Source organism: Myripristis murdjan, chromosome 11, assembly GCF_902150065.1.
Source record: "Myripristis murdjan chromosome 11, fMyrMur1.1, whole genome shotgun sequence".
Lineage (NCBI taxonomy): Eukaryota > Metazoa > Chordata > Actinopteri > Holocentriformes > Holocentridae > Myripristis > Myripristis murdjan.
In genome coordinates, this window is record NC_043990.1 from 8,495,824 (window position 1) to 8,508,507 (window position 12,684).

At 43.1% G+C, this 12,684-nt stretch overlaps 1 protein-coding gene across 1 annotated transcript in view; it reads left to right on the forward strand.

Annotated features, from left to right (window-relative positions):
- The window catches only part of pou2f2a (POU class 2 homeobox 2a), a 76,814-nt gene extending 64,399 nt beyond the window's left edge, over window positions 1–12,415 (forward strand). Inside the window, exons 7-16 of the mRNA XM_030063991.1 lie at window positions 184–298; window positions 703–794; window positions 4,027–4,275; window positions 5,073–5,214; window positions 5,533–5,681; window positions 5,973–6,170; window positions 6,548–6,596; window positions 7,219–7,366; window positions 8,780–8,853; window positions 12,051–12,415. Of these exons, the coding sequence (XP_029919851.1) occupies window positions 184–298; window positions 703–794; window positions 4,027–4,275; window positions 5,073–5,214; window positions 5,533–5,681; window positions 5,973–6,170; window positions 6,548–6,596; window positions 7,219–7,366; window positions 8,780–8,853; window positions 12,051–12,415 (1,581 nt within the window). The remainder of the gene's footprint in view (window positions 1–183; window positions 299–702; window positions 795–4,026; window positions 4,276–5,072; window positions 5,215–5,532; window positions 5,682–5,972; window positions 6,171–6,547; window positions 6,597–7,218; window positions 7,367–8,779; window positions 8,854–12,050) is intronic.
- Window positions 12,416–12,684: the final 269 nt, after the last annotated feature.

The window sequence follows — 12,684 nt, forward strand, 5'->3', positions numbered from 1 at the left end:
GTGTGTGTGTGTGTGTGTGTGTGTGTGTGTGTTTTGATTTGCAATTTTCCTTTTCAAGAATTAAAACTACACAAAAAGTGGCTTGATGGAAACACAGCTGCTGTTGAAATTGTCTATATTGAGTTGCCAGCAGCAGCAGTAATGTGCCTTGTGTGTGTGTGTGTGTGTGTGTGTGTGTTGCAGGACATCCAGCAGCTGTTGCAGCTTCAGCAGCTGGTGCTGATGCCCGGTCATCCTCTGCAGTCTCCAGCCCAGTTCCTCCTGTCTCAGCCAGCACAGGGCCAGCAGCCGCAGCAAGGTAACGCCTCTGATCCTCCCTCCTGATTGGCTGACACACTAAACATTAGTGGTGCTCACCCAAACTCACCACTGGTTACCTATCGCCCATAAGCCACTTGCTATAGCGACTGTTCAAGAACTGTATTTCTTGGCATTTGGTTGATATTTATTGTTGATTTGTGAATAAATATTTGCTATTTCTATAGTGACATTTTGATTTAAGTTAAATTATTTACCAAATATTTACATGCCTTTGCATGACAATAGTGTGTTCCTGTCATTTTATAAGAAGTCACTCTTTTTTGCACATGTCAGCTGCTCTGGGTCTGTGCTTGATTTGTTGGTTGATGCTTTGGGTGTAATTAACCAATAGATCATTTGGTTTGTTTACTGGTTGATTGATTAATTATCTTCCCTTCACAGGTTTGCTTTCGACACCAAATCTGATCCAGCTACCTCAGCAAAGCCCAGGTGGACTCCTGACTACCCCACCCCGCCTGGGACTCCAAGCACAGGTGGGAAACCCGTGTGTATGTGTGTGTGTGTGTGTGTGTGTGTGTCAGCACGTGAACATGAGGCAGAGCATCACTGTTGTGTAGGAGTGTGTATGAGTAAGACGGAGCGGGAGCCCTGGTGGGGCCACATGCCACAGGACAGGAGGGACTTGCCTCTACAAGCAAATAAAACAGATGTCGTTTGAATCTCTGCTGCCTCATCGATCCTCCAACAACACACACAAAGTCTAGCCAACTGACATTCAGCACCACCAGCCTTCCTTTGCTAGAAAAAAAATAACACACACACACACACGCACACACACACACACACACACCTGCAGAATGCAAAACACTCGATTGTCTTTCATACCGCGCTCTGCCTCAGCACACAAACATTACAGAGCAGCAAGAGTCGCTGCTGTAAGTTTTAGGCATTTAGCTGATGCTCAGTGTTACACCCCCGGCTCGTCAGCCTTGTAATAAAAAGGAGACAGACATCAAGTTTATAAATAAGATAGATAGATAGATAGATAGATAGATAGATAGATAGATAGATAGATATACTTTATTGATCCCAACCAGGAAAATTCTGGTGTTCCAGCAGCAACAGTAGAAACATATAATAAAGTTAAATAAAATAGAATAAAGGCTAAATATTTACAATAAAGACTATAAAGACTAAAAACTAAAAATATACAATAAGGGCTAACCTAAGAAAAAGAGATATGAGATGTGAAATATACAGATGGTAATGAATATGAAATGAAATATACAGATGGAATTGAAGTATATACATGATTGTATAGATAAGGAGAGTTAGTATGAAACCACGAAACCAAGACCCAAGTGGCAGAACCCGACGCCCGGTACTGGGATTCAGGAACTGACCGACTTGATTCGGCCTCTTAAGGAATCACCACTTCCCCTCCAGTCTGAAAAACAGTGTGAATGTATATTAACCTAGGAATGGGTGTTTTATATCAATAAATAAACAGCTTAACTTCAAATCTAGTTAAGAAAATAAAAGCTGCATGGTGAGCACCAGCCTCAAGAGCGTGGTGGGAATGTAAGCCAAAAAAATACATGACATGGAAAAATAATGTATGCAGTATCTGATATGTACAATATGTATGTGGGTTCTGAAACACAAATGACACCATAATGTGGACATAATAAGGCTTTCACTCAGAAGTCTCTTACTCATGGGGAATGGGGAATTTAATAAATAATAATATACATGAACCTTATCATTCCAAAATAAAATATATTTATGTCTCCAAAATTAAAAACTAAAAAATCTACTTGAAAATAATTACACAATGGAATAGAAATAATTTCATTCCAGCAATTGTTTTATTTCCATGTAATTATTTTGTTGGCGAAGATAATAGGAGTGTACGAATACGAGTGTAAAATTTTATTTTCAAACAAAGATATTTATATATTTCTGCTAACAGCTTTGTAAGAAAAAAACAACAACAACAAATATAATGATAACAACAATAATAACACCAACAACAACAATAATAATAATTAGAACAATAATAATAATAAAAATAATAATAACAACAACAATAGACCTTAGAGGGAATCCATGCTAGATTTAAATAGCACCCTGTTCTATCCAGCTGCTATAAAAACAGAATATGATATAGAAATGAAATGGAGCGTTATTATGTGAAATAAAGTTTATGGGCTGTGGCAGAACTTTTTCATAATAGACACAGGCTCCTGAATCCATTGAGCACCTTGGGCTTTGATAATATATACACCGCCGAGCCAAACAGCTCACCTTCCTTTCGCTGCTTTTATCTCCAGTAACAGGATGCATGAATGCACCCTCACACATCCAGGAGCTGTTATAGAGCTTTCATTAGGCTGTGATGAAGTCAAATCTGACATAACATCAGTCATGCCCGCATTTTTTTTATGTATTTTATGCACGGAGATGGCTCATGCAAATGAGCTGTGTAGCAACAGATATCATGCATGTTGTCTGGCCAATTAGTTGATTCTCCCAAGGCACTGAGGGTCAAATTCCTTCTCTGGCGCGTGTTTCATCTTGCATTTGTCTGAGCTCAACAAGCAGCAGGCCTGCGTTAAACAGTATTTGCCTATAATTCTAGGTATTTGTTTTAACGCGAGCACCAGATGCATGGGTACTCATGCATGATACCTGTCAAATTATTTGATTCTGTCTAGGTGCCCGGGGTCAAATTCATTGTTTTATGTATGTTTTTCAGCTAAGCACCTTATGTGTATTCACGGCGCAGTGTCTTCACCCAGAAAAAACCTTGAAAGACTCGAATACTTCATGCTAACAACATGTCATGATGTTTAAGCTAATAAATGTCAAAAACTCATAAGCACAAGCTGGGAAACTAACCTTCTGTCAATTCCTGAAAAGTTTCTCTTGCTGGTTTGTTTGTTTTTTCAGCAGACATTTTTTCCTGGTGAAATGGAATAAAAAAAATACAGATAAAAGTAGGAATTGGCAATAAATAAATTTGATATCAATATTATGATATGAGATTAGATGTCTTCTGAGATTTCAGATGTCAATATATGCTGTTATGACTTAAGAGTTGTGTTTCCTGGTTTAGCAGGCCACATTACAGTAAAGAAATGCTGAACTTATCTGAAATTAGTAGACAGTTGTAACTGGTCTGTTTTTTTGCCTCTACCTGCTTGATAATATTGTGATATTTTGTGTTGCAATATTGTATCGATACACAGACTTCAGGTATCAATATTGTATTGCCAAGAACTAATGTAACATTTATGACAGGTTTGTCAGTTTATCTGCTTTCTGCAATAAAACAGATGTTGACAAAGTTTTCCCTTGAAAAGAAGGTAATAGATCTTAATATATCACAATACATGTTATCACAATACTCAGCTTACCGCAAGAGGTTTAAAATCACAATACTGTCATATTGTGACTTAAGTCTTGTGATAATATTGCAGGGCCTCAGCCTTACTTCTTGGTCGTCATGTAATCTACATTGCTAATGATTTCTTATCAGAAGCATCTTGTGTGTAAATATTTTATGAAAGCACCAATAGTCATGCCCACAGTTTCATCACATCATTGATATCAAGATATTTAGTCAATGAAATTTTGATATTTGATCTTGTCCAAATTGCCCAGCGCTACATATGAGACACTTTGAAGAAGACATCCATGCCTGTGTTGCTCATTCACTGTAGCACTGACGTCTTTTCCACTGTCCTCTTCTTGTCGCCACAGAGGGAGAAGAGCAGTGACGTGGTGGCTGGCGGCGGCAGCAGCAGCAGCTCTGTAGTCTCCACCGGCGGTAGCGGCGTTGGGGTCGTAGCTTCTGGCGGTGCTGCCTCGGCATCCAGCAGCGCCATGGCTTCCTCACTGACCCCTGGAGGTCATGGGGGTCACACAGGGGAAGAGCCCAGTGACCTGGAGGAGCTGGAGCAATTCGCCCGCACCTTCAAACAGCGACGCATCAAGCTGGGATTCACCCAGGTAAAAAAGAGGGAGGAGACAGGAGACATGTGGGGGCAAATGTGACTCAGTTTGTGTGTGTGTGTGTGTGTGTGTGTGTGTGTGTGTGTGTGTGTGTCTGTGTGTGCATGTGTATGTGTACGTTCGTTTCACCTTCAGCCAAAAACAACACTGCAGGCAAACATTCAGGAGTTCTTTCTCTGGCATTGTATCTTTTATTCACACCCATGCTGGATTATACATGCACATTTTTTCCACCTCTTAACAAAATATGAACTATGAATATTTTGCTTCTTGCAACATTTAATGTTTTTTCACACATCCAACCATTTGAGTTTTGTGCCTTCAGATCTTTTATACATATTCTCACATCGACCTTTTTTAATGCAAATGTATGTCTCACAAATAAAACATCTACCACTCAAGATATTTTTGATCATTTTCTATTAGTTTATTACACTTTCGACTCTAATTTGCCTTTATATAGGGATGTGAGGTGTGTGCATGTCTGTGTTGGTGTGCGTGGGTGCGAAAAAAGTGTGTGTGTGTCTGTGTTTGCTTGTGTGCACACACTTAGTAAGTAAGTAAGCAAGACAGGTGGTGTGTGATGTGAAGGAGTCCGGGGCTGAGATGGATTAGGGTGCGTTGGTGGTGGGAATGTGGAGGATGGTGTATGTGTGTATGTGTGCTTGTCTGTATATTAATGTGTGTGCACTTTGTGTGTGCATGTATTTACATTAGACTGTGTGTGTGTGTGTGTGTCTTCATAATCCACACTGTGTCTCAGTCCTGTTTCTCACCGTTTCTCTGTCTGTCAGGGAGACGTTGGCATGGCGATGGGCAAACTGTATGGCAACGACTTCAGCCAGACCACCATCTCCCGTTTCGAGGCGCTCAACCTCAGCTTCAAGAACATGTGCAAGCTGAAACCGCTGTTGGAGAAGTGGCTGAGTGATGCAGGTGAACACCCAGATCTGACGTCTACTCTGCCGTCAACTGACCTCAATCAAACAGTGCGAGTGGGACTGTTTCTCTTGTCCCATGCATTTTCTGTTGTTGGAGTTTGAGTTTCTGTAGGTGGCGCTTTACTTCTTTGTATGCTCACCCATGGTGGGCATCACTGCTGATGCTAACACCAGTTCTTCTTCTCTGGTTTAGTCTATACTCATATGCCTCGCTGCCTTTCCTTCTCTGTTTCTGTGTCTCTGTTGAAATGTACATCTTCATCTCTCTCTCCGTCTCTCTCTTGCTCTCTCTCTCCGTCTCTCTCTCTCTCAGAAACCATGGCAGTAGACAGCATGCTGCCCAGTCCATCCTCTCTCTCTTCCCCCATGATGGGCTTCGAGGGTCTGCCCGGCCGACGCAGGAAGAAACGCACCAGCATCGAGACCAACGTCCGCGTGGCCTTAGAGCGCAACTTCATCACGGTAGAAGCTCCAACTATCTGACCAACTAATAAATAGCTATGTATCCATGTATCTGTGGTCTGCCCAGCAGGGTTTACATGACGTTACATGACGTTATTGTATTAAAAAATGTCTTTAATGTTGGTGCTACATTTAAACTAGATTTTTTTGCTAGATTTTCACCTTTGGTACAGTTATATCAGCTTCTGTTCATCAAACTGAATGTTGAATTAATGTGTTATAGCCGTATCCCAAATCAGGACATGTTCTTCCCTATCTATTTATTAATCTGTTGATGTTCCTCCTCCTCAGAACCAGAAGCCTACCTCGGAGGAGATCCTGCTGATGGCGGAGCAGCTCAACATGGAGAAGGAGGTGATCCGTGTTTGGTTCTGTAACCGCCGGCAGAAAGAGAAACGCATCAACCCCTCCAGCAGCGCCACGCCGCCCCTGCCCAGCCAGACCCCGCCTGTTGTGACGCACAAAACCCCCTGCTACAGCCCGCACATGGTACGGCCCACCACCTCCCCCCACCAGCTTTCTTTCTACAAACATTTCACAGAAAGGGCCGCTCTGGCGGAAGAAGAAAAAAGTATAGCTTGAGTTAACTGGTATACGCATAAGGAACTCAAAAAAGTGTTTATGCTGCCTTGAAGTGGAAATTAGTTGAAGGTTGATGAAATAATGATGCAATAAATTAATGTATTTCTTCATCACATAAATGATATGGGCTGGCTCTATGCTGACTTTATGATTTTCTTTTTCTGCCATTCATAAAGCCTATGCACCTCTGATTTTGTTTTATCTTTTTCAACATTATAAAAGTTTGCCTAAAAATCACCTAACAGCCGAATGGGAGTATAACTTGTCTCTTTCCCTCTGCACAGATATCCAGTCAGGGTCTGTCCCAGGTCACCACCAGCCTCAGCACAACAGGTGAGTTGACCACACTGTATGCATTGTGTTCAGTTAGGTCTATAACATATTGAAGGTTAGACTGGTGCTTCTCAGAAGTTTTGTTGGTCTCCTGGGAGGTCAGACATGGGAAGATTAAACTGCTGCTGACATTATTTCGGAGAAGCTGATGTCTATATTTTCAAAGCCGTTCCCTGGTCCGAGCCTGCTTGATGAAACACTGCAGGTTAGGAGCACTTGGAGGCCTACAAATGAAATATCTCATTACAGACTTTTTGAGTTTTCTTCCACAAATCATGAGTCATCCCTCAGATTTATAGACCTCAGGTACAGAGTGAGGCATCCTGAGCTCCTCAGATATGAGTGATGACCTGACAGGTTACAAACACTGCTGGAAATTTATTGGCCCATTGAGCCTGAGGCTAATTTGTGTGCAGTCCCAGCTATCACAAAATTGTCTGTCCAGCCTGAAGTTGAATGAAGCCAGTGGAGTTTATCAAAATCCTTCATTTCCCCTCGATTGTTAATGAAGACTTGTCTCAGCAAAGAAAAATAACACTGTGACTTCGCTGTGCAGTCAAACCACCATCAATTACATAAAACACAAACTGCATCTCTGTTTCTCTTCTTCTCTTCCTCTCAGCGACCAGTCCGTCACCTTCAGCCTCCTGCCCTTTGACTCCTATTAGCTCGGCTGCAGCAGGCTCCGCCTCTTCCTCTGTGACCCCGCCCCCTCACAGCACAGCTAGCCCCGCCCCTTCCAGCCTTGGGGCTCATGGGCTCAACACTGGGTGAGTGTCCATGTAGCGGTAAATAAAAGGGGGGGGGGGTCATTATAAGAAAAAAAGCAGAAACAAATTTTTTTTTTTTTTAATTTTTTTCTTTTTAGTGACACAGAATTGTGTTATTGACAATACACAGCATCCTGGGATTGCAGTCAAAGTCAAAGATACAGCACATCATTCATTCAAAAACTTAAGAAGGTTGTAACACTTTCAAGCAGAGCTACTTTTACCTCTTTAGTGCAAGGCCATGTCTTATCTCACGTCACTTGGGGCAGGTCTGAAGTCTCGAGTCCAAGGCGAGTCCCAGGTCAAGTCTGACTAGAGTCCAAAGCTCAAGTCCCAAGTCTTACAGCTCTGCTCTCAAGACGTGTGAGAATATTCCAGAGGTCATTTCTCAAAACACTGACGTTCTTAATTTTCAAACTCAGGAAGAAACGCAGAACTAAACGCAGCTTTCCAACAGCCTGTGAAAACAAAACTATATATGTTGAAAAAATAAAAACACTCCCTTTATTCCCAGATAGAAAAAGAAAAGAGTAAAGTTCTGATTACCTGTGAGAGCTGCTGGCTTGAAAACAACGTGACATGTTGAGCTGAAGCTGAGTCTGTTACATTTACCCATAGTGCATACCCATATAAAAAGGGAACCCATATTTCTTCAAAGCGTCCCACTCTTTTATTCAGTTTTATGCTTAGCCTCACTAAGGGCAGAATTGAGGAAAAAAAATCACAGTACCACTGATTAAAAGTTACAGGTTGCTCTTCCATACAATTGCAGAGAATTCGTTTTTCTTGCTATCAATAATGCTTTCTATAGAAATTTAAGTTGATTTCTTTCTAATGGGAGGTTGTTCTCCAAATTACAGATGAGCATTCAGTATAGTTCCATTTTTATATTTCCCAAAAAGATTAAAATATGTTGACATGACCAAAACAAATGACCATGGCTGCCCTTTGCAGTTTTACATTTGTCAAGGCCTGTCAGAATACTGAGAGGTTCTTTTGAGTAAAATATTCATGTGCAGCATCTGCTCTGTCGCTGGGAAAGACTCAACCACTAATGTGACAGCTTAAACTTGACATTGTCTAGCAGATAATTGTATGTTTCTTGGGAATCCATGGTATTTGGTCCCTGTCACACTACCCTACCCCACCAGTTCTGTCACAAATTTAAAACTTTCCCCCGCATGTCAAGACACAAGAAATTATGGTCTGGGAAATGTCTGCAAGCAGGGCAAACAGTTTCAGCCCGGACAACAAAAGACAGGTGCAGCACAAAAGTGAGAGATTCTGCTTTTTTTAAATGACACCGTCACAGTTTGCATCACTTAACCTGCCTGCTCCTCTGTGTTTCTCTGCATGTGTGAATGTGTGTGTTTCTGTATGCGTGTGATTTTGGGGTCCATACACACATTTCAGGAACACAATGATGGGAGTAAGCACAGGGATGAACCAGGCCCTCATTGGCAGCAATCCCCTGGCTACCATGCAAGGTGTGTGTGCGTGCGTGCATGTGTGTGTGTGTGTGTGTGTGTCTGTGTGCGTGTCCGTTCCCTACAGCTCAGTAAGTCCTCATGAGCCCCCATTTCCAAAGACCAGTTTCCATTCCCATTTCACCCTTCTTCCCTTTTCTCTGAAATGAATTTCTTGTGATGACAAACAGCCACCAGCGAGCCCAGCCCGGACTCCTCTTCAGCACAAACTTTTGAATTGCTCAGTATGGTGAAAGATTCAATTTCATTCCCATACAATAGTCTACCATTATCACAAAGTGACAAGAGCCCCTTATGGCAAAGCTTAGGAGGCCAAGTCGGCTTCCAGTAAACAGGCTGCCTTTAGTATAAAACCCACACAATCCAAACACCCAATGGCTAAATAACCAGTTACCACTCAAAATTCCTTTTCTTTAGAGATTATCTGCCACTGAATCAATTAAGCATTACAAATAGGTTCGTTGAGCTCTGCTTTAAATCTGTCACTCGTCTCGTCTCCTTATATCGCAGATTCAGACCTTCTCTTCTGTCCCGCTCTGTCTGTTGTCATTCAGGCCAGGCCTCCTCCAGGCCATGTGTTGATGAGAAGGATACAGTCTGTTATGGAAACTGCAGGTCCAGCACTGCCGGCTCCGACTCAGAAATGAAATGAAGTGTCTGTGTGAAAGGATTTGGAGTTTGATTTCCTCTGGGGCCACCCATGCTATGTATTTACTCACAGGACTGTAATGGATAAGTGTCAACCATGGCACATGACACCTAAAGTCAAAAGTGTCTGTAAAGTAGAATTCAGACAGATAGACAGGAGTTATTGTGCAGAATGTCTCTTTTTTCATGTTTTGTATATTACATATCATTGCAATGTAATGCAATGAAATTATATTAGATGCTACTGTCCTGCATACTGAGGACTCATGGCTAGTCCCCTCAATGGGTTCATCATTGCAAGTGCATTCTGTCTGGCCAAGCTTTGTTAAAATCCACAGACCTTTACTTTAAATTGTAGTGGAGATCCTAAGGTTTCCAAAGATATCATATATGTCCTGCTGACTTACAGTGAAGGTTTTATAATGATGATATGCACATGACATCTAGATACTTTCTATGTGATGTGATGTAATGCTGATGGAGACTATGCATGTGACACATGAAATCTACTTAAGGAGAAATTTAAGGGAAAATCTGAGTTCAACAGGGATTAAACTCATAAAACCACTAAAAAAAAAAATCTTGCTGAATCTTCACCTTTTTAACTTCGGTGACTTATAAACAACCATAAGTCCAGTCAGCCAGGGCCTCTGCCCCAACCCGCCACCCATGAGGTGCCCAGCCCCTACTTCTTTTCCCACAAGTGATGGGTCCGCGAGAGCATGGCCCCATGTGGTTTGTTCAGGCTGAGCCTGGCTCAAACCCATGACCAGTCTGGCCACAAGCTCCCCTCCCAGGCACCTCCTGTCTGGCCTCTCATGTATTGTCCATAATGAATACCATCTTCGAAAATAAGGCAGCTCATAACTGTATCTGCTATCAAAGCTCCTTAGGCCAACAGTCGATGATCGACTTTGTAGTCGACGCATCAGACCTGCATCAGGTGAAGAGGGTGCAGAGCTGTCAGCTGATCACCACCTGGTGGTGAGTTGGATCAGATGGCGGGGGAGCCTGCCAGACAGACCTTGTAAGTCCAAGCGTGTAGTGAGGGGGACGTAGGAATGTTTGGCTGGAGGCCCTGTCCGGTCTTCACCACACCTCCAGACGAACTTTTCACTGATAATGAAGGAGTTTGGGAACGTGGAGTCAGAATGGATGCTGTTTAAAAGCCTCCACTGCTGAAGTGGCAGCTTTTAGCTGTGGTCAGACGGTCAGGAAAGGAACGTTTGGGCTACCGTCCTCAGCTGCCACCGTAACACGTCCTGGATAGATGGCAGAAAGTGGATGGATGGAATGGACTTATAAACATTATTTTAATGTGCAAACTTTAGACAGACACCAGGCTGACAGGATGTGACAGGAATCATCTCATTTTCACACTCAAACATCCCACTCAGTTTGTTTCATTAACACATGTGCAGGTGTGTGTGTGTGTGTGTGTGTGTGTGTGTGTGTGTGTGTGTACACGCACGCGTGCATGTGTGTGTGTGTGTCTGTGTGTGGATGCTACAAGCTGTAACTAACCATCTCCATCTTCTCCAGACTGATTCATTTCCCTGCCTCAGGGTTGAGGTCACATTCTTTTCACTTTATATTACTTCTAAACATGAATAGAAACTATGATTCACTTCCTGATGTCACCATTCTTAATGATTTCTCTATATCGTACAAGAATGTTTTCACAGCACTATATATAAAACAATTATATGTAAGAACCGAATCCTGGCAATGTTCAGCTGTCAAATTTGAAACTAAAAATCATCTTGCTGAACTGAAGGTAAATGCTTTCCTGTCACTCATCCAAACACTCGTTCTTCATCATCCTCATCGTCACCTAACAGGATTTCAATAGTTTTCTGATACTGATGTGTCTAATGTGTAAACTGACTGAATCTCTTTCCTGTTTTTTTCTTTCATCTTCCACTACTTTCACCCCCCCGCTTATCTTCTCCTAATCTCTCAACTGTTTTTTCTTCTTCCTCCTCCACTTTTATCCCTCTATCTCTGTCTGTCTTTCCATTTTCACCTTCCCCATCTCCTCCCCCTGTTCACCCTCTTTCTTTCCCAAATCTGCTCTGTTCTGGCTCTCCCTCTCACTCTTTTCTCTCCCATCTTCCTTCTCATTCTCCCTCTCTTTTTTGTGTCAACGCTCTTTTTTCCTCTTCTCCTTTCTTTTAATCCTTCTCTCCATCCCCTACTGAACTACTGGATCTTACTTTCCTGCTCTCTATTTAACGCTTTATCCCTTTTCACTTGTTTCTTTTCCTTTCACCTTTTCATCTCTCCACCTTTGTCTTCCCCCTACTCTCTTGTCTTCCCCTTTTGCTCTCTACCCATCTTCCTTCTCTCTCCTTCTTTGTCTCTTCCAATTCTCTCATTTTCCTTTTTCCCTTTACACCCTCAACTTCCTCTTCAATTTCTGTCTTCCTCTTTCCCTTTTCACCTTTGTTTTTGTCTCTTCTTCCTTCATCCCTGATGTCTTCCCTGTCTTCTTCTTTCATTTTCCTCCTGTCTTCCTCTCCTTGCCTGTCTTCTTCTCTCGTTTCCAGCCCTGGCCGCCAGTGGTGGTCAGCTGCCTATCTCCAGTCTTGAATCGGGAGCGGGCCACATGCTTCTGGGTGGAACCAGGGGTCCCTCTGTCCCTGCTTCGCTCCGCCCCTCTCTCTTCCTCAACCGCCCTGCACTCCTCCCCATGGCGACAGGCTCCATGGCTACAGCCTCCGCCCCCGCCATGGGACTGGTCGGCAGCGGCCCAAGATCCGCCCTCTCCCAGTCTCCGCCCCCCGGCGCCCGCGACCTCCTGAGCCCGACCTCCTGCCCAGAGGACTCTGCTTCTCCCTGCTCAAGCCCCGCCTCCTTCTGCTCCTTCAGTGAAGCCTCGCCGCCGCCCCTGGGAGGGACGATGGCCGAGTGACGCCCGACCGACAGCCAAAGTATCCTATCAGAGGAGAACGAGGAGGAGGGAAAGGAGGAAGCGGAGCGTTTAAGGAGCTTTAAGAAAAAAATAGATTTACAACCTCGCCTTTCAACCAAAGCCATCTCTCTGTCTGATCCATCTCTGCTTTCGTCTCTCTGTTTCTCTCTCCCCGACGAAGTCTACTGAAGCCAAAAATATACACAGACGGGATGAGGGGAGGAAGGAAAGAGAGCGAGGATGGAGAGGATGGAGAGAACAGGAGAACG